The sequence below is a fragment of the Prionailurus viverrinus genome, chromosome E3, assembly GCF_022837055.1.
Source record: "Prionailurus viverrinus isolate Anna chromosome E3, UM_Priviv_1.0, whole genome shotgun sequence".
In the NCBI taxonomy this organism is placed as follows: domain Eukaryota; kingdom Metazoa; phylum Chordata; class Mammalia; order Carnivora; family Felidae; genus Prionailurus; species Prionailurus viverrinus.
This window is the reverse complement of record NC_062576.1, coordinates 41576307-41590864: the sequence shown is the minus strand read 5'-3', so window position 1 is coordinate 41590864 and position 14558 is coordinate 41576307. Positions and strand designations below refer to the sequence as shown.

Below are 14558 nucleotides of genomic sequence, written 5' to 3'. Positions count from 1 at the left end.
AGTTAAGGAGATCTAAATCTTGCTTGTTGGTTTCCAAGAAATTGTCTCAAAATAAATGTATTTGGTTATGGTTTGTGGATGATGAAAGGTGATTTAGTCCCAACTGTGTTTGGAAGCTTTGATGTCATTTATATTTTCTACCCAGTGAACCTCGGAATGTGCCCACAGTGATCATACTTTCCAGGTACTTACAGCCTGTATGAAAACAATTCATTTTGTAGAAATTAAGAAGAATACTAAGAACAAGTTAAGAGTAATAAGGTCTATTTACAAATTATAAACCTCATAACTGGACTGGCAGTGCAGCCCCTGAATAAGTAAACCGAGTCTGTCTTGTCCCATCAGCCTCAGGGAGTCCCCAGGATATTAGGGTGACATATGTGGTGTGAGTCGGGGCCCTGCCAGGAGAGGGGACACACAGGAGTGGGTGTGAGGAGTGTGATGAGTGAGTAGCCCCAAAGGGATGGAGCGATGAGGGCCCCGCGGGAACAGCAGCTGTGAAGAGGCCAGGCGGCGGGTGTCACCCTGACGGCACACCGGTGGAATTTGCTGGGAATTTACCTTCTAGAAGTTGATGGAAATCTGCCCTCTGGCCTGTACCGGAGGCGCTCCATGGCAGAACTGCCCGGGGAGGCGCTGGCCCCTGGGGAAGCTGCCAGGCAGGATCTGGGGTGAGACCCACCAGTGTCTCTCAGAAGCTAGGTGTAGCCGAGGACACATGGGGACCCTCCCACGAGGGCCCTCTCCAGCACCCTCTGCTGGCAGAGCACGGCAAAGGAAGACTGGGAAAACCGCCCCTATCCTTTTCCACAGAATAAGTGGGGAGGAAGAGTCTGGAAGTGGGCGGCTGTAAATTGGTAACTGACACAGTGTAGGTTTTTCTGCTCGAACTGTGCAGGAATTGCAGGCGTGTCTCGGATGAGCAAGCTGAAGGGAGACGCCATGGGTCTGGTTCCTGGCGTGGGAGACGAGGGTTGTCCTTGTGTTGGAAGAGGGCATGTGTCTTCTCGTGGGCTGAGGCCGGTAGCTTAGCAGTTACATTTGAAAATAAAACTCAGACTTCAGAAATGAGAGGTAAGGTAAGTTTGGCCTTTTTTGCCACCTCAGAGGATTCTGTCAGCCGGACGATGGGTCCCAAGGCGGCAGCAGGAAGGGCTTCCAGATCACCACCCAGGCACATGAGGTCTCAGTGCCTGAGTTAAAGTTCGAGTCCGAACTTTCCTGTCACAAACAGGCTTATGTCACATTTCATGTGGGGCCTCTGATGGCCAAGTGATTGGAGGGTAAGCGTTTGGCACGTGGCACTCGTGCAGCCCACCAGTGGGTGTGGTGCTGGGCTCGACCTCGGAACTAAGGTCTGGTCGCGGCTCCATCTGGGACCTCTGGGAGTGGGAAAACGTGACTTGGCGAGGCCCTGGGACTGTCTCCTGTGTCCCTGAACGTTTTGCTGAGCAGGCCTTTCTGTGTATGGCGCTGGTCTCGGCGGGTGCTGCACGCTTGTGAACATGCCCCATCCCCGTATCTCTTCAGCCTGAATTTCCTGTTTCCTCCCCTTCCTCCCTGTTCTCTGACACGATTTTCCTGTTTATTTTGATTTTGCACAGTCCAGCGAAGCGGCTCTCCAGCAGGAAGGTGGCAAGGTAGGAGACCCTTGGTTATTTACGGAGATGTTCAGAAATGTATCATTAATCATAGCTCTTTAAAACGTGTTTAGAAAATAGTATCTTCCAAGATAAGTTTTTAAAACTTTTGGAAGTCACCTCTCATGGTTTGGGACTGAACATAATTCTTGGGGATGGGTTGTGAAACCAGTTTCCACCGCCACGCCACGATCAGACCCTGGTTTGTGACAGGGAGGTTTGTGCTGAAAGCTTCCGGCATTGTGCCCATCTTACCAAGTCTTCACAGAAATGTCCTCAGGCGGCCCTTGGCATCCCCACGTGTCATGTCTGCTGTAAGGTAGCCCACGGTGTTATCCGCGAGGGTCATGGCGGAACCCTGGTCTGGGTCGGCCTCCTTCAGATGCTCTGCCCTTCACGCCCACGCTGGCTCTCCAAGGTGAGAAGAGGGTGGAGGCGAGCCAAATGCCGAGTTTCTGAAGAACACACTCTTGTGGCCATTTCTCCACCTCCCAGCTTTGGGTCTACCTGTCGGCTTCCTGCGTAAGAGGTGGCAGCACGCACAAGTACCCTGTGCCCCCCAGGGCTGGCTCACCAGTTTTCACCGGGCTTGTCTGATGCCAGCGTTTCTCACAGGAAGCCATGGAATGCTCACTTTCTCCGACAAGTCGCCGCTTCTGGACTCAGTGATGGTTGTGATATTGCCACTTGCCTCACCTTCTCGCCGCACCCCTGCCTCCCCTGCCCAGCTAGGGCCTCTGCCTTCTGCATGGGCACCACGGCTGTGGGCAGTAGCACTGTGGTCCCTGGCCTGCGCTAAGTGTGTGTTTCAGGGCTGGGGTCATGCTGCTCCCTGAACCTGTCTCCCTTCTTTTGTCTACATGTTTTTTGTTCGGCACATCTTGTTGCTTCTTGAGAAAAGAGGTGTCCAGGAGATACATTTTTGAGACCTTGCTGGATACTTGACTCCCGTGTGTGACTTCATACAGAATTTGAGGTTGGGAGCCCCTCCTCTGAGGAGCTGTGCACACACCGCCCAGTACCTCCCAGCGCTAGGGCTGCTGCCAGGGCCCTGAGGCTTTCACGTTTTCTTCGCAGCTTTCTCCCTGGAAGCTGAATTTTCAGGTGTTTTCTCTATCCCTGAAGTTTAGAAACTTTGTGATAAGTCTCATGAGTCCTTCCTATTAATTATGCTGGACAGAATGACAGACAGACCGTTTAGGTCTGGGAGTCTCCACCCCTTGGTCCCGTGGACCTTTCTTAGGCTGTTGGATAGCTTCATCCATCCCCCATCCTCCCTCTGGAACCTCCTTGCTGCCCTGTGTGCCTCTGCTCTGGTTCCTCCTGTGACAGCCACAGCGTTTTCTCCGTGTCTCTTCCCCACGTCCTGGTCCGGGCCATCTTTCTAGAGACTTTTCCCTCACAACTGGGGCTGCTGCTGTCCGTGCTGCTGTGGTTGCTTACAGCTGGCAGGTGACCTCTGGCCCATGTGTGGTGTGGATAGGCCTCGGGCCGGCTGGTGTCCCGGGGTGGGGGGATCTGTGCTGGGCTCGTGTGTGCGGCTCTCCTCCTCTGTAAGGGTGTGGTTTGGAGCCACTCCTGTGTGGTCTCAGGTGCTGGGCCTCCCTGGGTTCTCCAGAGCGACGTGCTGGCTGCCAGCCCCTCCCTGGCTGGCCGCAGCCCGCCTACCCACTTCCAGCGTGGGCACCTTTTCTCTGGTACGGCCTAGTCTCTTCTTTGCCCTTGGCATGGGAACCTCCTGTGTTTCTTTTTCTAGTGTCTTAGGGGTTTAGTGGAAGCAGAGGTGAAGGTTGTCAACCCTTTTCTGCACTTGTTCTCACCAACCCCCTTGTAGAGGAGCATCGAGACTCCAGGGAACATAACGTGTAGTCCAAACTACACGTTTGTTACAAGTTTGGCATTGCTTTCCTCCTCCCCACCATGTTCCACCCCAGACGGCCTACAGATGGTGACAGGAAAGAAGGTAAAAGCTGTCCCCCCAGCCTCCTGCATCCAGGATGTGGACAGGCCCTGGGGTCCCTGGGCCCGTGCTACCTCAGCTCTTAGTCTCTCTCTGCCTGCTCCTTTGAAATACCCTCTGAGAATTTGATCTTTCCTTCACAGATACCATTTGGTATGAAAAAGTCTAGTCTGCGACTGTTTATAGTTTGGTTCACAAACAGCATATTTACAGTCTACACACGCAGACGCACACACACAGTTTTAATCTGCCATTTTACGCTTCAAACCACCACTAGAATTCTAAGGAAAACTCAGTCACAGGTGCTTTCGCTGTTCACATTGTCTCAACCCTTTGCATGTGGCACTGGACCGTGTGGTTTGGAACCTCCAGCTCTGGCCTCTGAGACCTGGCTGTGTGCCTGGCCTAGATGGAAGTGGTTCTGGGGTCAGTGTGTGTACAAGGACCCGGAGGAACCCGCACATAGCACAGCCGACCTCAGGACGGGGCAGCACCAGCGGGATGGCCATAGGGCTGACGGCTGCCATGCACAGAAGGCACCCTTGGGGTGCATCAGGCATCTCCCACAGCCCCCTCTCCTGTGGGTCTCCTGCGTGGTGGTGGATTTAGATAAACAAGGCCTAAAGGGGCCACACGGTGAGGCCACATATTAGGAACCCATGTTGGGGCCAAAGTCATGGAGGGGTATTTAAACACAGCAGTTGGACAAAAACAGGATGGCCCTTTGGGTTTAGCACCCTTCAGGGAATCCGATGAAATCCACAGAAAGGTGCTCAGTGTCCCACCCAGGACACCTCCGATGGACTTCTGATCCCCAGGGGTGAAGATGTCCTCCTTTTTTGTTCCCCTTAGAACATATCTGGAAAAAGATTTAAGGACTGTATCAGCTCAGTCAATGCTAAAAACGAAATAGAATTTCATGCCTTTGATAACGTAGAAATCTTCAGTGTAGTTTTTTTTTAAAATTTTTTTTTTTTTTTTTTTTCAACGTTTATTTATTTTTGGGACAGAGAGAGACAGAGCATGAACGGGGGAGGGGCAGAGAGAGAGGGAGACACAGAATCGGAAACAGGCTCCAGGCTCTGAGCCATCAGCCCAGAGCCCGACGCGGGGCTCGAACTCACGGACCGCGAGATCATGACCTGGCTGAAGTCGGACGCTTAACCGACTGCGCCACCCAGGCGCCCCTCTTCAGTGTAGTTTTTAATAGCATTTTATTGAATTCTTATCCTGTGTTGTGTCCTTAAAAGGAGCTGTTTACTTATACAGCCTCACTTACACCTCATAATAGCTCGTGATCCCCATTTTATAGGAGAGTAAGGCTCAGAGAGGTGAGTGGCTTTCTCAAGGCCACACAGCTCTGAGCATCAGGCTACTGAGTTTGGAGCCTGGGTCAGCGTGGGTAGACTTGCTGCCAGGACTCTGCAAATGGTCTGAGAGTTTTAAGTGCAGGTAAATTAAGCTGATACAGTGTCACCATAGCCAGTGAGACTGCCTCTGGGGTGACTGTGAACATAGTTTGCTGAGCACCTGCTAGGGCGCCAGTGGCTGGGGAACGAAGGAGGGGCTCTGAGGGTACTGAGGGCGCTTCTGCAGGTCCACCTGGTGTGGTCCACAGTGCGGGGCTGTGGCCGCAGGGGTGCTTGCGTCTGCACGTCTTCCCAAGCTTGACCCCAGGACAAACTCCAGGCGTGGCCTTGAAAGAGACCCCTGGTCTCTTGCTGTTACTGCCACTTAAGGAGTGTGTTTGAAAACCAGGTAGCAAGAGTGCATGTGGGTGATGCCGCATGCAGAAGGTATGATCCTGAATTAATGTTTCACGGGCCTGTGGCCGAGAGGAGATTAGTTCATATCAGAGAGAGGAATGAAGTCGTGTTTTATTACCCGAGGACAAAGTACCCTCATCCATTAGCTTCCCAGGAAGGCGGCCAGGACGTCAGGTTCCAAAGAGCAACGGGGCTATCCTGTGGCCCTTAGGTGGCTGTGTCCTGCCGGGACCCCCTTTGGTGGAAGCCTGGGCCCGTGGTGCTGGCTTCTGGTGTTCAGCCCAACAGATGCTCATGTTTATAGAGCTAGTGACTTTTCCTTGCTGTGCTCTGCTGAAGGACCTTTTCTGGACTGGGCTATTGTTTCTTCTCCACAGGTACCTGCACCAGTCAGGGGCCCTGACCGTGGAGGCCCTACAGGACCCTGCCCCAGACCCTGTGGAGGGCATGGAAGAGGACATTGCTGATAAGGTAGGCCCTGGACCACCTGCAGATGGCACAGCCAGGTCTGAGGACATGCGACGGTGCTGCCGCCTTGGGATGCAGGCCATGCTGGGGTGGGGGGTGCCAGCCTCATCAGAGGCCCCAGTGACTGTGCAGTGGAAGGAGCGTTTCCCGTTGTGCATGGAGAGGCCGGTTGTCAGCCGTATCTGTCTGTGGGCCCATCTGGCTGCACCGACGTGCAGGGACTCTGTTCCCCTGACTCCTGGAGGCAGAATCTGGGGGTGCTCGAGGTTTCAGGGTGTTGACCACAGAGCCAGACGACGTGTGGAGTCAGAGTTCCCAGAGAGTCCGTGTGGGGGGTTCCTTGGGGCAGGACAGCCATGCTGTGGAAGCGACCCCAAGTTTCTCAAGGGCCAGCTCAGCCAGAAATGAGGAGGAGTGGCACAATACCCGCAGCTCTTCCCGGGTCCCTGCTTGCTTCCTCCGTGAGCTGGACGGAGCCCGGTCCCACCCAGTGGACACCGCCTCCTGATTCTGAAGCCCCTATGTCACTCCCGAGGTCGTCTTCCTGGAGAAACGGGTGTCGGAGCTGGAGAAGGACACGGCTGCCAGCGGGGAGCAGCACAGCCGGCTGCGGCAGGAGAACCTCCAGCTCGTGCACAGGTGAGGAAGGCGTCCGTGGCCCTGGCTGCCTGTTCGCGTGTGACCCCGCAACCCCCTTGCTGCCACGATGTGGCTCACACATGGAAGTGCCCCTCCACCAGCCACCGGGAGCCAGGTCAGGGGATGGTGCCAGCGGCCTCCCGAGCGCGGTTCCCACTTAGTGCTGCCCCCGCCCCCGGCGTGTGTCCGGCCCCAGGGGAGACCAAAGGGAGGCACCAGCTCACGTCTCAGAAGTATGGCGGCCAGCACCCAAGCTGCCTGCGCAGAGTGTCCAGGAGAGGCTGGCAGAGGCGGAGGTCGCATGTGGAGAGTCATGGAACTCTCTGGTAGGGTCCCCGATGTGTGTCCCTGTTTCCGAGAACCTGTCCTGGCCCAGATATGCCTGGAGATGGGCTTGCTGCTCTGTGACTGTTGCTGTGCTTGGTACACCCGTATCGTCCCCTCTACCGTGTCCTGTGAGGCAGATGCCACCTAATGTGCCATCTCACAGGCGAGGACACTGAGGCACAGGCCATTGTCAGAGCCAGCCAGTGGGGCCAGGAAGGGTAGGGGCTCCAGAGCTCCTGCACTGGGGAGCTGGACCCATCCTGGAGCACGCGGGCTCTTGCAGGGACGGGAGGAGAGTGGGAGCCACCGGCAGACGGGATGGACAGTCTGGCTCAGCTGGGCATCCATGCTGACCTCCCCCACCGTTGTTTTGTCTGCATTTTGGAACCACTCCTGCCATGTAGCCTCACACCCAGTATAAGGGAAGACGTGTCTCCTGCAGCATATGAGTTTAGCTCAGGAGCGTCAGCTTCCTGGGCTGTGCCTGCATGCAGCTGGGTGTCACGGGGACACAAACAGCATTGTGGGGACGAGACAGTGTGGGGAAGCCCTGGAGGCGGGGGGAAGGCTGGAGGCTCTGTCCTCACTGGGCGGCCTGGACCTGGGCCCGGGCCTGAGCCTGGCTCTGCCACACATTCTGTGATCTCAGGCTCCTCTGAGTAGGTGTTGTGAGTGCTCCCGATGGCAGGACACAGGCCCACGTGCACTCACGGCTCCAGGGGATGCTCGGCCCCTGCCGTGATATGTTCATCCTGGAAGGCACTGACCTTCCCCACCCGTCCTCCGGTCTCCGCTTTGGATGCTGAGAATTAGAACGAGTCGTGTTACTGCACACATACTCCGTATGTCACTTTAACAGTAGAAATAGGTTCCCTATGTAGTCGAGGGCCTGGGCTAGGCAGCTGCACGCCCTCCAGGCTCTCACTGGAGGGTCTGCCCGTGGCCTTGCTGCAGAGCTGGGTGGGGTCGGCACGCTCGTGGAGGGGCTTGGTTCCAGTGCTGCACAGAGCATCTGCCACATCTCTGGAGGCGCGTGTTCTCCCTCCTTGTTCGCGTCCAGAGGGACGTGGATGGGCCACCGCACTCATTTCTCAAGCTGACCGGTGAGGCTTCATTTGATCTGATGACACTTATCAGTTATCCACGTATGGAGTGGAAAGTCCACGTGCTGTGCCCCGGGGCTTGCCACGTCCAAACCTGTGGTATTTCTTTAGGTGTTGCCTGAGCTCTCCTAAAAACAGCATGCTTCTGCTGCCTTTCCCGCCGTCCCAGCGACCCCACCCCACGCAGGTTCTGGTCCTCAGCTTCGTACTTTCTGCATCACCACCCCGGATGATCACCTGGGGCGGGCGGAGAGAAGCAGGTTCTGTGAGGCCTCGTGTGTCTGCAACGTGTGTGTCCTCTGCCAGTGTGACTGGGTCTGGAGTTGTTCCAAAGCAGGGGTCCCCGGGACCTGGCAGGCAGGCTCTGGGCCTTCTGACCACACTGTGACTGCAAGCCTGGCGCTCCTGTTCTTCCTGCCCTCTGTGGGGTCTGAGTTCTCTGCCTGGATGCCGGAAGGGTCTCGTTTCCTGTGCTGGCACGTGGTTTCCAACCTTTAAATCTGGAAGCTGTGCCTCCGCTTTGGGAAGGTTTCTAGAATTATTTCTCTGCACGGCTTGTTCCATTTTCTTATTTGTCTGAACTTGTGTTAATCTAACGTTAGACCTTCTGGACTTTCTCATTTTCTGTACTTTTCTATTCTCTTTGTCATTTCCGTCTTTTAAAATTCTAATATCCTTGTTTTTCTTCTTCAGCTCTCCTGTTGAATTTAAAATTTTTTCTTCTCATGTTTTTAATTTCTGAGAATCACTTTGTAAATTCCCTTCTGGTGTCCTGTTCCTGTTTCCTGGAAGCAGTGTCTTTGCTCTGAGGCCTGGGTTACAGGGCTTTCTCCTGCATGAGGTCCTTTTTCTCTGTTTGCTTTGGCCACTTTGTGTCAACACCTCTCCCATGGTGTCTGGTGATCTTGGGCTCTCCGTTCACTCTTACGTGTGAGGCACCCCAAGGAGGTTGAGAAGCCCTGTGTGCATCGACAGCTTGTGGATGTGGGCTCCATGGGCAGGGCCCCGAGCCCTTCTCTCTGGGATGGGCATTCCCTGCTTCCTGCACGTGGGCGTGGTGGTCTGGGAAGGTGCCGGGGTCAGGGCCCCCATGTGCACGTTTCCTTTGTCTCAGGTTACTGCTAACACCCACCTGTGCCTCTCCCATGGGTGACCTGGGTGCTCAGCCTACAGTGTCCGTGCAGGGTGCTCCCGGGTGCGGACACCTGGTGGGCTTGTGCCCCTGGAAGGGTCTCCTGGCCACATGCCGAGCGAGCTTCCTGAGAGCGCTGGAGACCGTCCCTGCTGTCACAACTTTGCCACCATCTCGAGGCCCTGGGTGCGGGCATGGGAGGCCGAGGCTGTCTGGGGGATACGACCCCTCCTTCAGAACCATCCTTGACCAGAGCTGTTGGGGGGTGGGGTCGTCTCTCTTTCTCTGCTGCCCCTCCTTCCCTTCGCCTTCACAGAGCCAATGCCCTTGAGGAGCAGCTGAAGGAGCAGGAGCTGAGAGCCTGTGAGATGGCGCTGGAGGAGGCGCGGAGGCACCGGGAGCTCGTGTGCAGGATGGAGCGGGAGCGCAGCATCGAGGTGGAGAGCCTGCAGGCCAGGTGGGGCGTGCAGCCCCGGTGGCTGCCCCTCCCAGCACACCCGGTGTCTTAGAATAAAGCCGATGTTAGAGAAAGGGAAAGCCCGCGCGAGGAAAGCTGTAAAAGTGCTCAGTGTCACAATTCAAAGACTGACCCTACGTGGATGTCCTTCTGAGTCCGTCTCTAGTTGGGGTTCTCCTAGTCAGAACGCCAGGCCTCTTGCAGACAACTTGACGCAGTGCCTTTGTGCTGCTCCGGAGGTAGGAACCTTTGAAGAGTCAGGAAAAGTGGGGAAAACAGCGTGGGTTTGCACGCCCTGCATGAGACAGCCTGTCAAGGCCCGGGAGCAGCAGCAGCCACCACGCGGGGTGTAGGCCGGACATGCGGCACACGCGTATGGTTGTCTCTGTGAGCGGGGGTCTTACAGCGTTGGGGAGAGAGAGCCCGCGTGTCCATCAGCGGAGAAATGCTTGAACAGGCCGTCTGAGAGCTCCCCAGAGGTCCTCCCCAAGGTCAGAGAGGGCGAGGGCATCTGATGGCTCATTTCATAGCTGAGCCGGAGCCACTTCCCGAATTCGGGACACAGTAGGTGTAACTAGATGAGCGGGTTTCCAGGCTCTGCAGCCCGAGTATCCCTCCCCGACTCCTAATGCTGGGGTGCATTGGACTTTACTGGAGAAGAGCTCCTGTGCATTTTTAAGAGTAGGGGTGCAGGAGGGGCTGCGTGCAGGGCTGTGCCAGCCACCTGGACACGAGGCCCCCTGGCATGTAGACACAGTGGGGTGCTGCTCTGGGTTCAGCCGGGCCCAGATTCCGGCTTCCAGAGGACAGAGAAGGGACGGGAAAATGCACCTGACACAGGACACACCCGGAAACACACCTTCACCAGGCGATCCAGGTCAGCACACCTGTGGGGAGTCGTGAGGACTCAGACACCCGATCTGGTGACGAGAAGGGCACCTCCCCCCCAATGACCTGTCTCATCACGAGAAACACCAGATCAATCCAGCGTGAGGGACACTACTATATAAGTGACCAGAACTGCTCAGAACTGTCAAGGCCACGAAGAGTCAGGAAAGGCCGGGAGACTGCCACAGACCCCAGGGGACAAAGCAGACGAGGCAGTGTGTGCAGTGTGGCCCAGAGACTGGAGGGCACGATTGGGAGATGACATGAAGTCCATGGTTTGATGACTAGTATACCCCGCAGGGCTGTGGTAAAGGCACCACGTGACCACATGACGGGCAGATGCCATGCAGGAAGCAGTACCGGCCAGGCCCACAGGGACTCCACGCCATGTCTGCAACTTTCCTGTAAACCCCAAAGTATCCCCAACCCCAAGGGTATTTTTTTTAATGTTTGTTTAATTTTGAGAGAGAGAGAGAGAGAGGCAGAGCACAAGTGGGGGAGGGGCAGAGAGAGGGGGAGACACAGAATCAGAAGCAGGCTCCAGGCTCTGAGCTGTCAGCACAGAGCCAGACATGGGAGCTTGAACTCGTGAACTGTGAGATGATGACCCAAATTCGGGTGCTCCACCGACTGAGCCCCTGAAGTGCTCCCCCCAAGTGTATTTAATAACTATCCCAGCGTAAGGGAAAGCTTGGGCCCAGAGCACTTGAGTGGTACGTAGGGTCGGAGCATCTGAGGAGGCCTCTGTGGCTCCCTAGGCAGCTCCTGGCAGGGCTGCCAAGACACTGGGTCTCCCTTGCCCCAAGGAGCCACGTTTCCTGGGTTGAAGTCCCAGCTTTGTTCTTGTGTCCCAGGCTGCAGCAGCTAGATGAGGAGAATGGAGAGCTAAGGTCCTGCACGCCGTGTCTGAAGGCCAACATTGAGCGCTTGGAGGAGGTGAGCGGTCAGTGGGGAGCACAGAGTGGGTGGAGGCCAGGCCGGCTCACGGGCCTGCTACCCTCTGCACCTCATGGGTCCTCTGAAGCGAGGGAGCCACATGGCCAGCCACGGGGTGTGACCAGAGGCCAGGAAGCTATGCTGCTCCGTAGCGCAAGCTGTTACCCGGGGCCCACCGGCCCCATATGGTGAGGACAAGGACAGCTCGGTCCCCGCCTGGCTTCCCAGCTTTCTCACGGATCCAAGAGTTCAGTTTAGATTAACCCGTGGTCCGAATCCAGGGATGATGTCCTCCAGGGGCTGACTGCAGCTGGACCCCTCGTGCCCTGTCCTGCAGCTGTTCACTCGAGAAGCCTCTCCTCCCCTCCTCTCCCCTCCCGGTCACATGTCCCCTGGGAAGCTCCGAACCCGGAGAACATCTAAGACCACCTGGGCTCTGACTCCCCTGAACTATTCCCTCTGGGCAGCCGTGGGTCCGATCCTGCTCTTGCATGGATCCTTTCTGCCCTGCCTCGCCTGAGGAACAGTGTCTGTGGCCTGTGCAGACACCCTGCGCCAAGAGCACCCCAGGCGCACCTGCAGGCGCGGTGCTTGGGGTCAGCACTGCCCCAGGAGCACCATGCCCGGGTGATGGGATGGCTGAGACACAGCCATTGTGGGCTGAGCCCGGGGGCCACGGAAGACTCGGGAAAGCTGTGTGGTTGGGGCAGCAGGCAGGCTTATTTCCACAGGAGAAGCAGAAGTTGCTGGATGAGATGGAAGAGTTATCCCTGCGGCTCAGTGATGAGCAGGAGAACAGGAGGAAGCTGGGGGACAGGCTGAGCCACGAGAGGCACCAGTTCCAGAGGGACAAGGAGGCAACCCAGGAGGTGAGCGTGGCACCCGGTAGGGGTGGGACCTGCGTCCCTGCGTGGGGTCCGTGCCTGTGCCCTCCACATCCTGAGACCTGCAGCTGGCGGCCATGTGGTGCTGGGCGTGAGGTGGTGTTTGGGAAGCGTGGCTGGCATTGTCCTCCCACTCGGACGTGGCGCTCGGACTGACCCAGAGGTTCTGAAGCTGAGGGCTGAGCTGGCACTTGCTGCCTCGGGTGCCTGAAGGCCTGTTCACCCTGTGGTTGCCTGCAGTTGATCGAGGACCTGCGCAAGCAGCTGGAGCACCTGCAGCTCTTCAAGCTGGAGGCCGAGCAGAGGAGGGGCCGGGGCAGCAGCATGGGTCTGCAGGAGTACAACAGCCGCACCCGCGAGAGCGAGCTGGAGCAGGAGGTCCGCAGGTTGAAGCAGGTGCGGGCAGCCACACCCCTGTATCCCTGCAGAAGCTTCCAGGAGCCCAGCATGGGGCAGGGGGTACGCAGGGAGCTGGTGCCCGAGCCAGAGGCCGTTCCAGCCACTCCCCGTATGGGCTCAGCCACTAGCGGGGGCCCCCCGCCCCGGGAGTGACCCTGTCGTGTCCCCTATTCAGGATAACCGTAACCTGAAGGAGCAGAATGATGAGCTCAATGGGCAGATCATCAACCTGAGCATCCAGGGTGCCAAGAACCTCTTCTCCACATCCTTCTCAGAGTCCCTGGCTGCGGAGATCAGCTCCGTTTCCCGAGATGAGGTAAGGCCCATCCAGGCCCGGCCACCGGGATGTGCCACAGTCTGTGCACCAACCCAGCACTGACCACTGTTCTTCCCACAGCTCATGGATGCGATTCAGAAGCAGGAGGAGATCAACTTCCGCCTGCAGGACTACATTGACCGGATCATCGTGGCCATCATGGAGACCAACCCATCCATCCTGGAGGTCAAGTAGAGGCAAGAAGGCCCAGCTCGGTGGGCCCAGGACCCCACCCGCACCCAGGAGATGGCCACGGCGCACACACAGCCGAGACAAGCGGCTGGGCTGGGGTGCATAGAAGGGTCTGCACAGGGAAGAGGAACAGGAGCTCCGGGGCCAGGGCCCACGCAGGAGAGGGTGGGGCTGGGCCTGCTCTCTGCAGAGATGTGGGGAGCACGGCTCAGGCTCAGGCGAACCCCTCTGCGAGTTCCCTCTCATGTGGCACACCTCTCTGCTGCCCTTCTTGTCAGGGAAGAAAGGAAGGACACGTCCCCACCGGGACACTGCCATCTGCATCTGCTCAGGGGCCCTCACCTGGATGGCACAGAGGCCCCAGGACCCTCTCACCAGACGTGGTGGCTTGAGAAGGACTGCCAGGCAAGGTGGTGCACATCAGGCTCTGGCCGGGAGCTGCAGGACCCCGGCTTTCCTGGGGCTGTGACTCTTGAGCTGCTCCGCGCAGCCACCCATCCAGAGAGGGCACCGCAGTCCAGCTTCAGACCCAGGGGCTCTGCAGCTGGCCACGCAGCTGTCCCCATGCCCCAAACCCTTGCTGCGGTAACGGGGCTGGGGCCGAGCCTCTGCTCCAAAATCAGGACTTGAGAGTCCCACCACATGGAGCATGCTCCCTGCACAGGGTGGGTCTCAGGGCCCCTCTGACTCCAGGTGTGGCAGCATCGTGGTGAGAAACTGCTTCCCCATGGGTGTGGTCCCCGGCCTCCTGGAGCCCTCCCCTCCCTGAGCACGTCTCAGCTGCTCTGGGTGAAGTCCCGGTCTCCCAGGCCAGAGTCCACATGTCTGGCACCACGTTTCCTCTGGGAGTTTGAAGTCGCTGAAGTGGCCATCCTTCCCCGAGCTGCATTTTGGAGGAGGCTGGGTGGTGCGGGTTCTCTAAGTACATAGATCCGGAGCAGAGAGCAAGGCCCTCCTGGCAGCTTGTGGGTTCCTTCAAGGAAGCCATTGCCTGGCTCTGTGCCACCACCGCCAGGCACTGCACCACCATGGGGGCTGCTGGGCCTGCCCCACCCTGCGCCTGAGCACTGTCCAGGAGCCTCTGGGTGCTCCATGTGGGTCAAGACCCCACACACAGACTGGCCACTGCTGCGTGCAAGTGCGTATGTGAGGGTGTGTGTGTGTGTGTGTGTGCGTGTGTGTGTGCGTTGCCCTGTGTCCCTCCATCCTCTGTGTGGCCCACCTTCTACACTAAGATTTAAGATGTTGCCTCGTATTGTACATTTTGGGGAAAGCCTTGGGTGTAAATCAGTGTAAACTTGGAGGAGAGATTTTTCTATCATGTAGAGTAGGTATTTTTTATAGATTGAAGGTTGATCAATTTTTTAATACTTCCAAGAGAGAAAACTATCTGTGTATACACATGAAATATATATATATATATATGTATGATAATAAATACTGGAACTCTG

The 14558-nt window shown here is 57.0% G+C and overlaps 1 protein-coding gene across 1 annotated transcript in view; it reads left to right on the top strand.

Moving 5' to 3' along the window:
• The window catches only part of RAB11FIP3 (RAB11 family interacting protein 3), an 82507-nt gene extending 67949 nt beyond the window's left edge, over positions 1-14558 (top strand). The window contains exons 6-14 of the mRNA XM_047837430.1: positions 1605-1640; positions 5744-5837; positions 6370-6473; positions 9352-9492; positions 11235-11316; positions 12048-12185; positions 12441-12596; positions 12775-12915; positions 12997-14558. Of these exons, the coding sequence (XP_047693386.1) occupies positions 1605-1640; positions 5744-5837; positions 6370-6473; positions 9352-9492; positions 11235-11316; positions 12048-12185; positions 12441-12596; positions 12775-12915; positions 12997-13110 (1006 nt within the window). The 3' untranslated portion in view covers positions 13111-14558. The remainder of the gene's footprint in view (positions 1-1604; positions 1641-5743; positions 5838-6369; positions 6474-9351; positions 9493-11234; positions 11317-12047; positions 12186-12440; positions 12597-12774; positions 12916-12996) is intronic.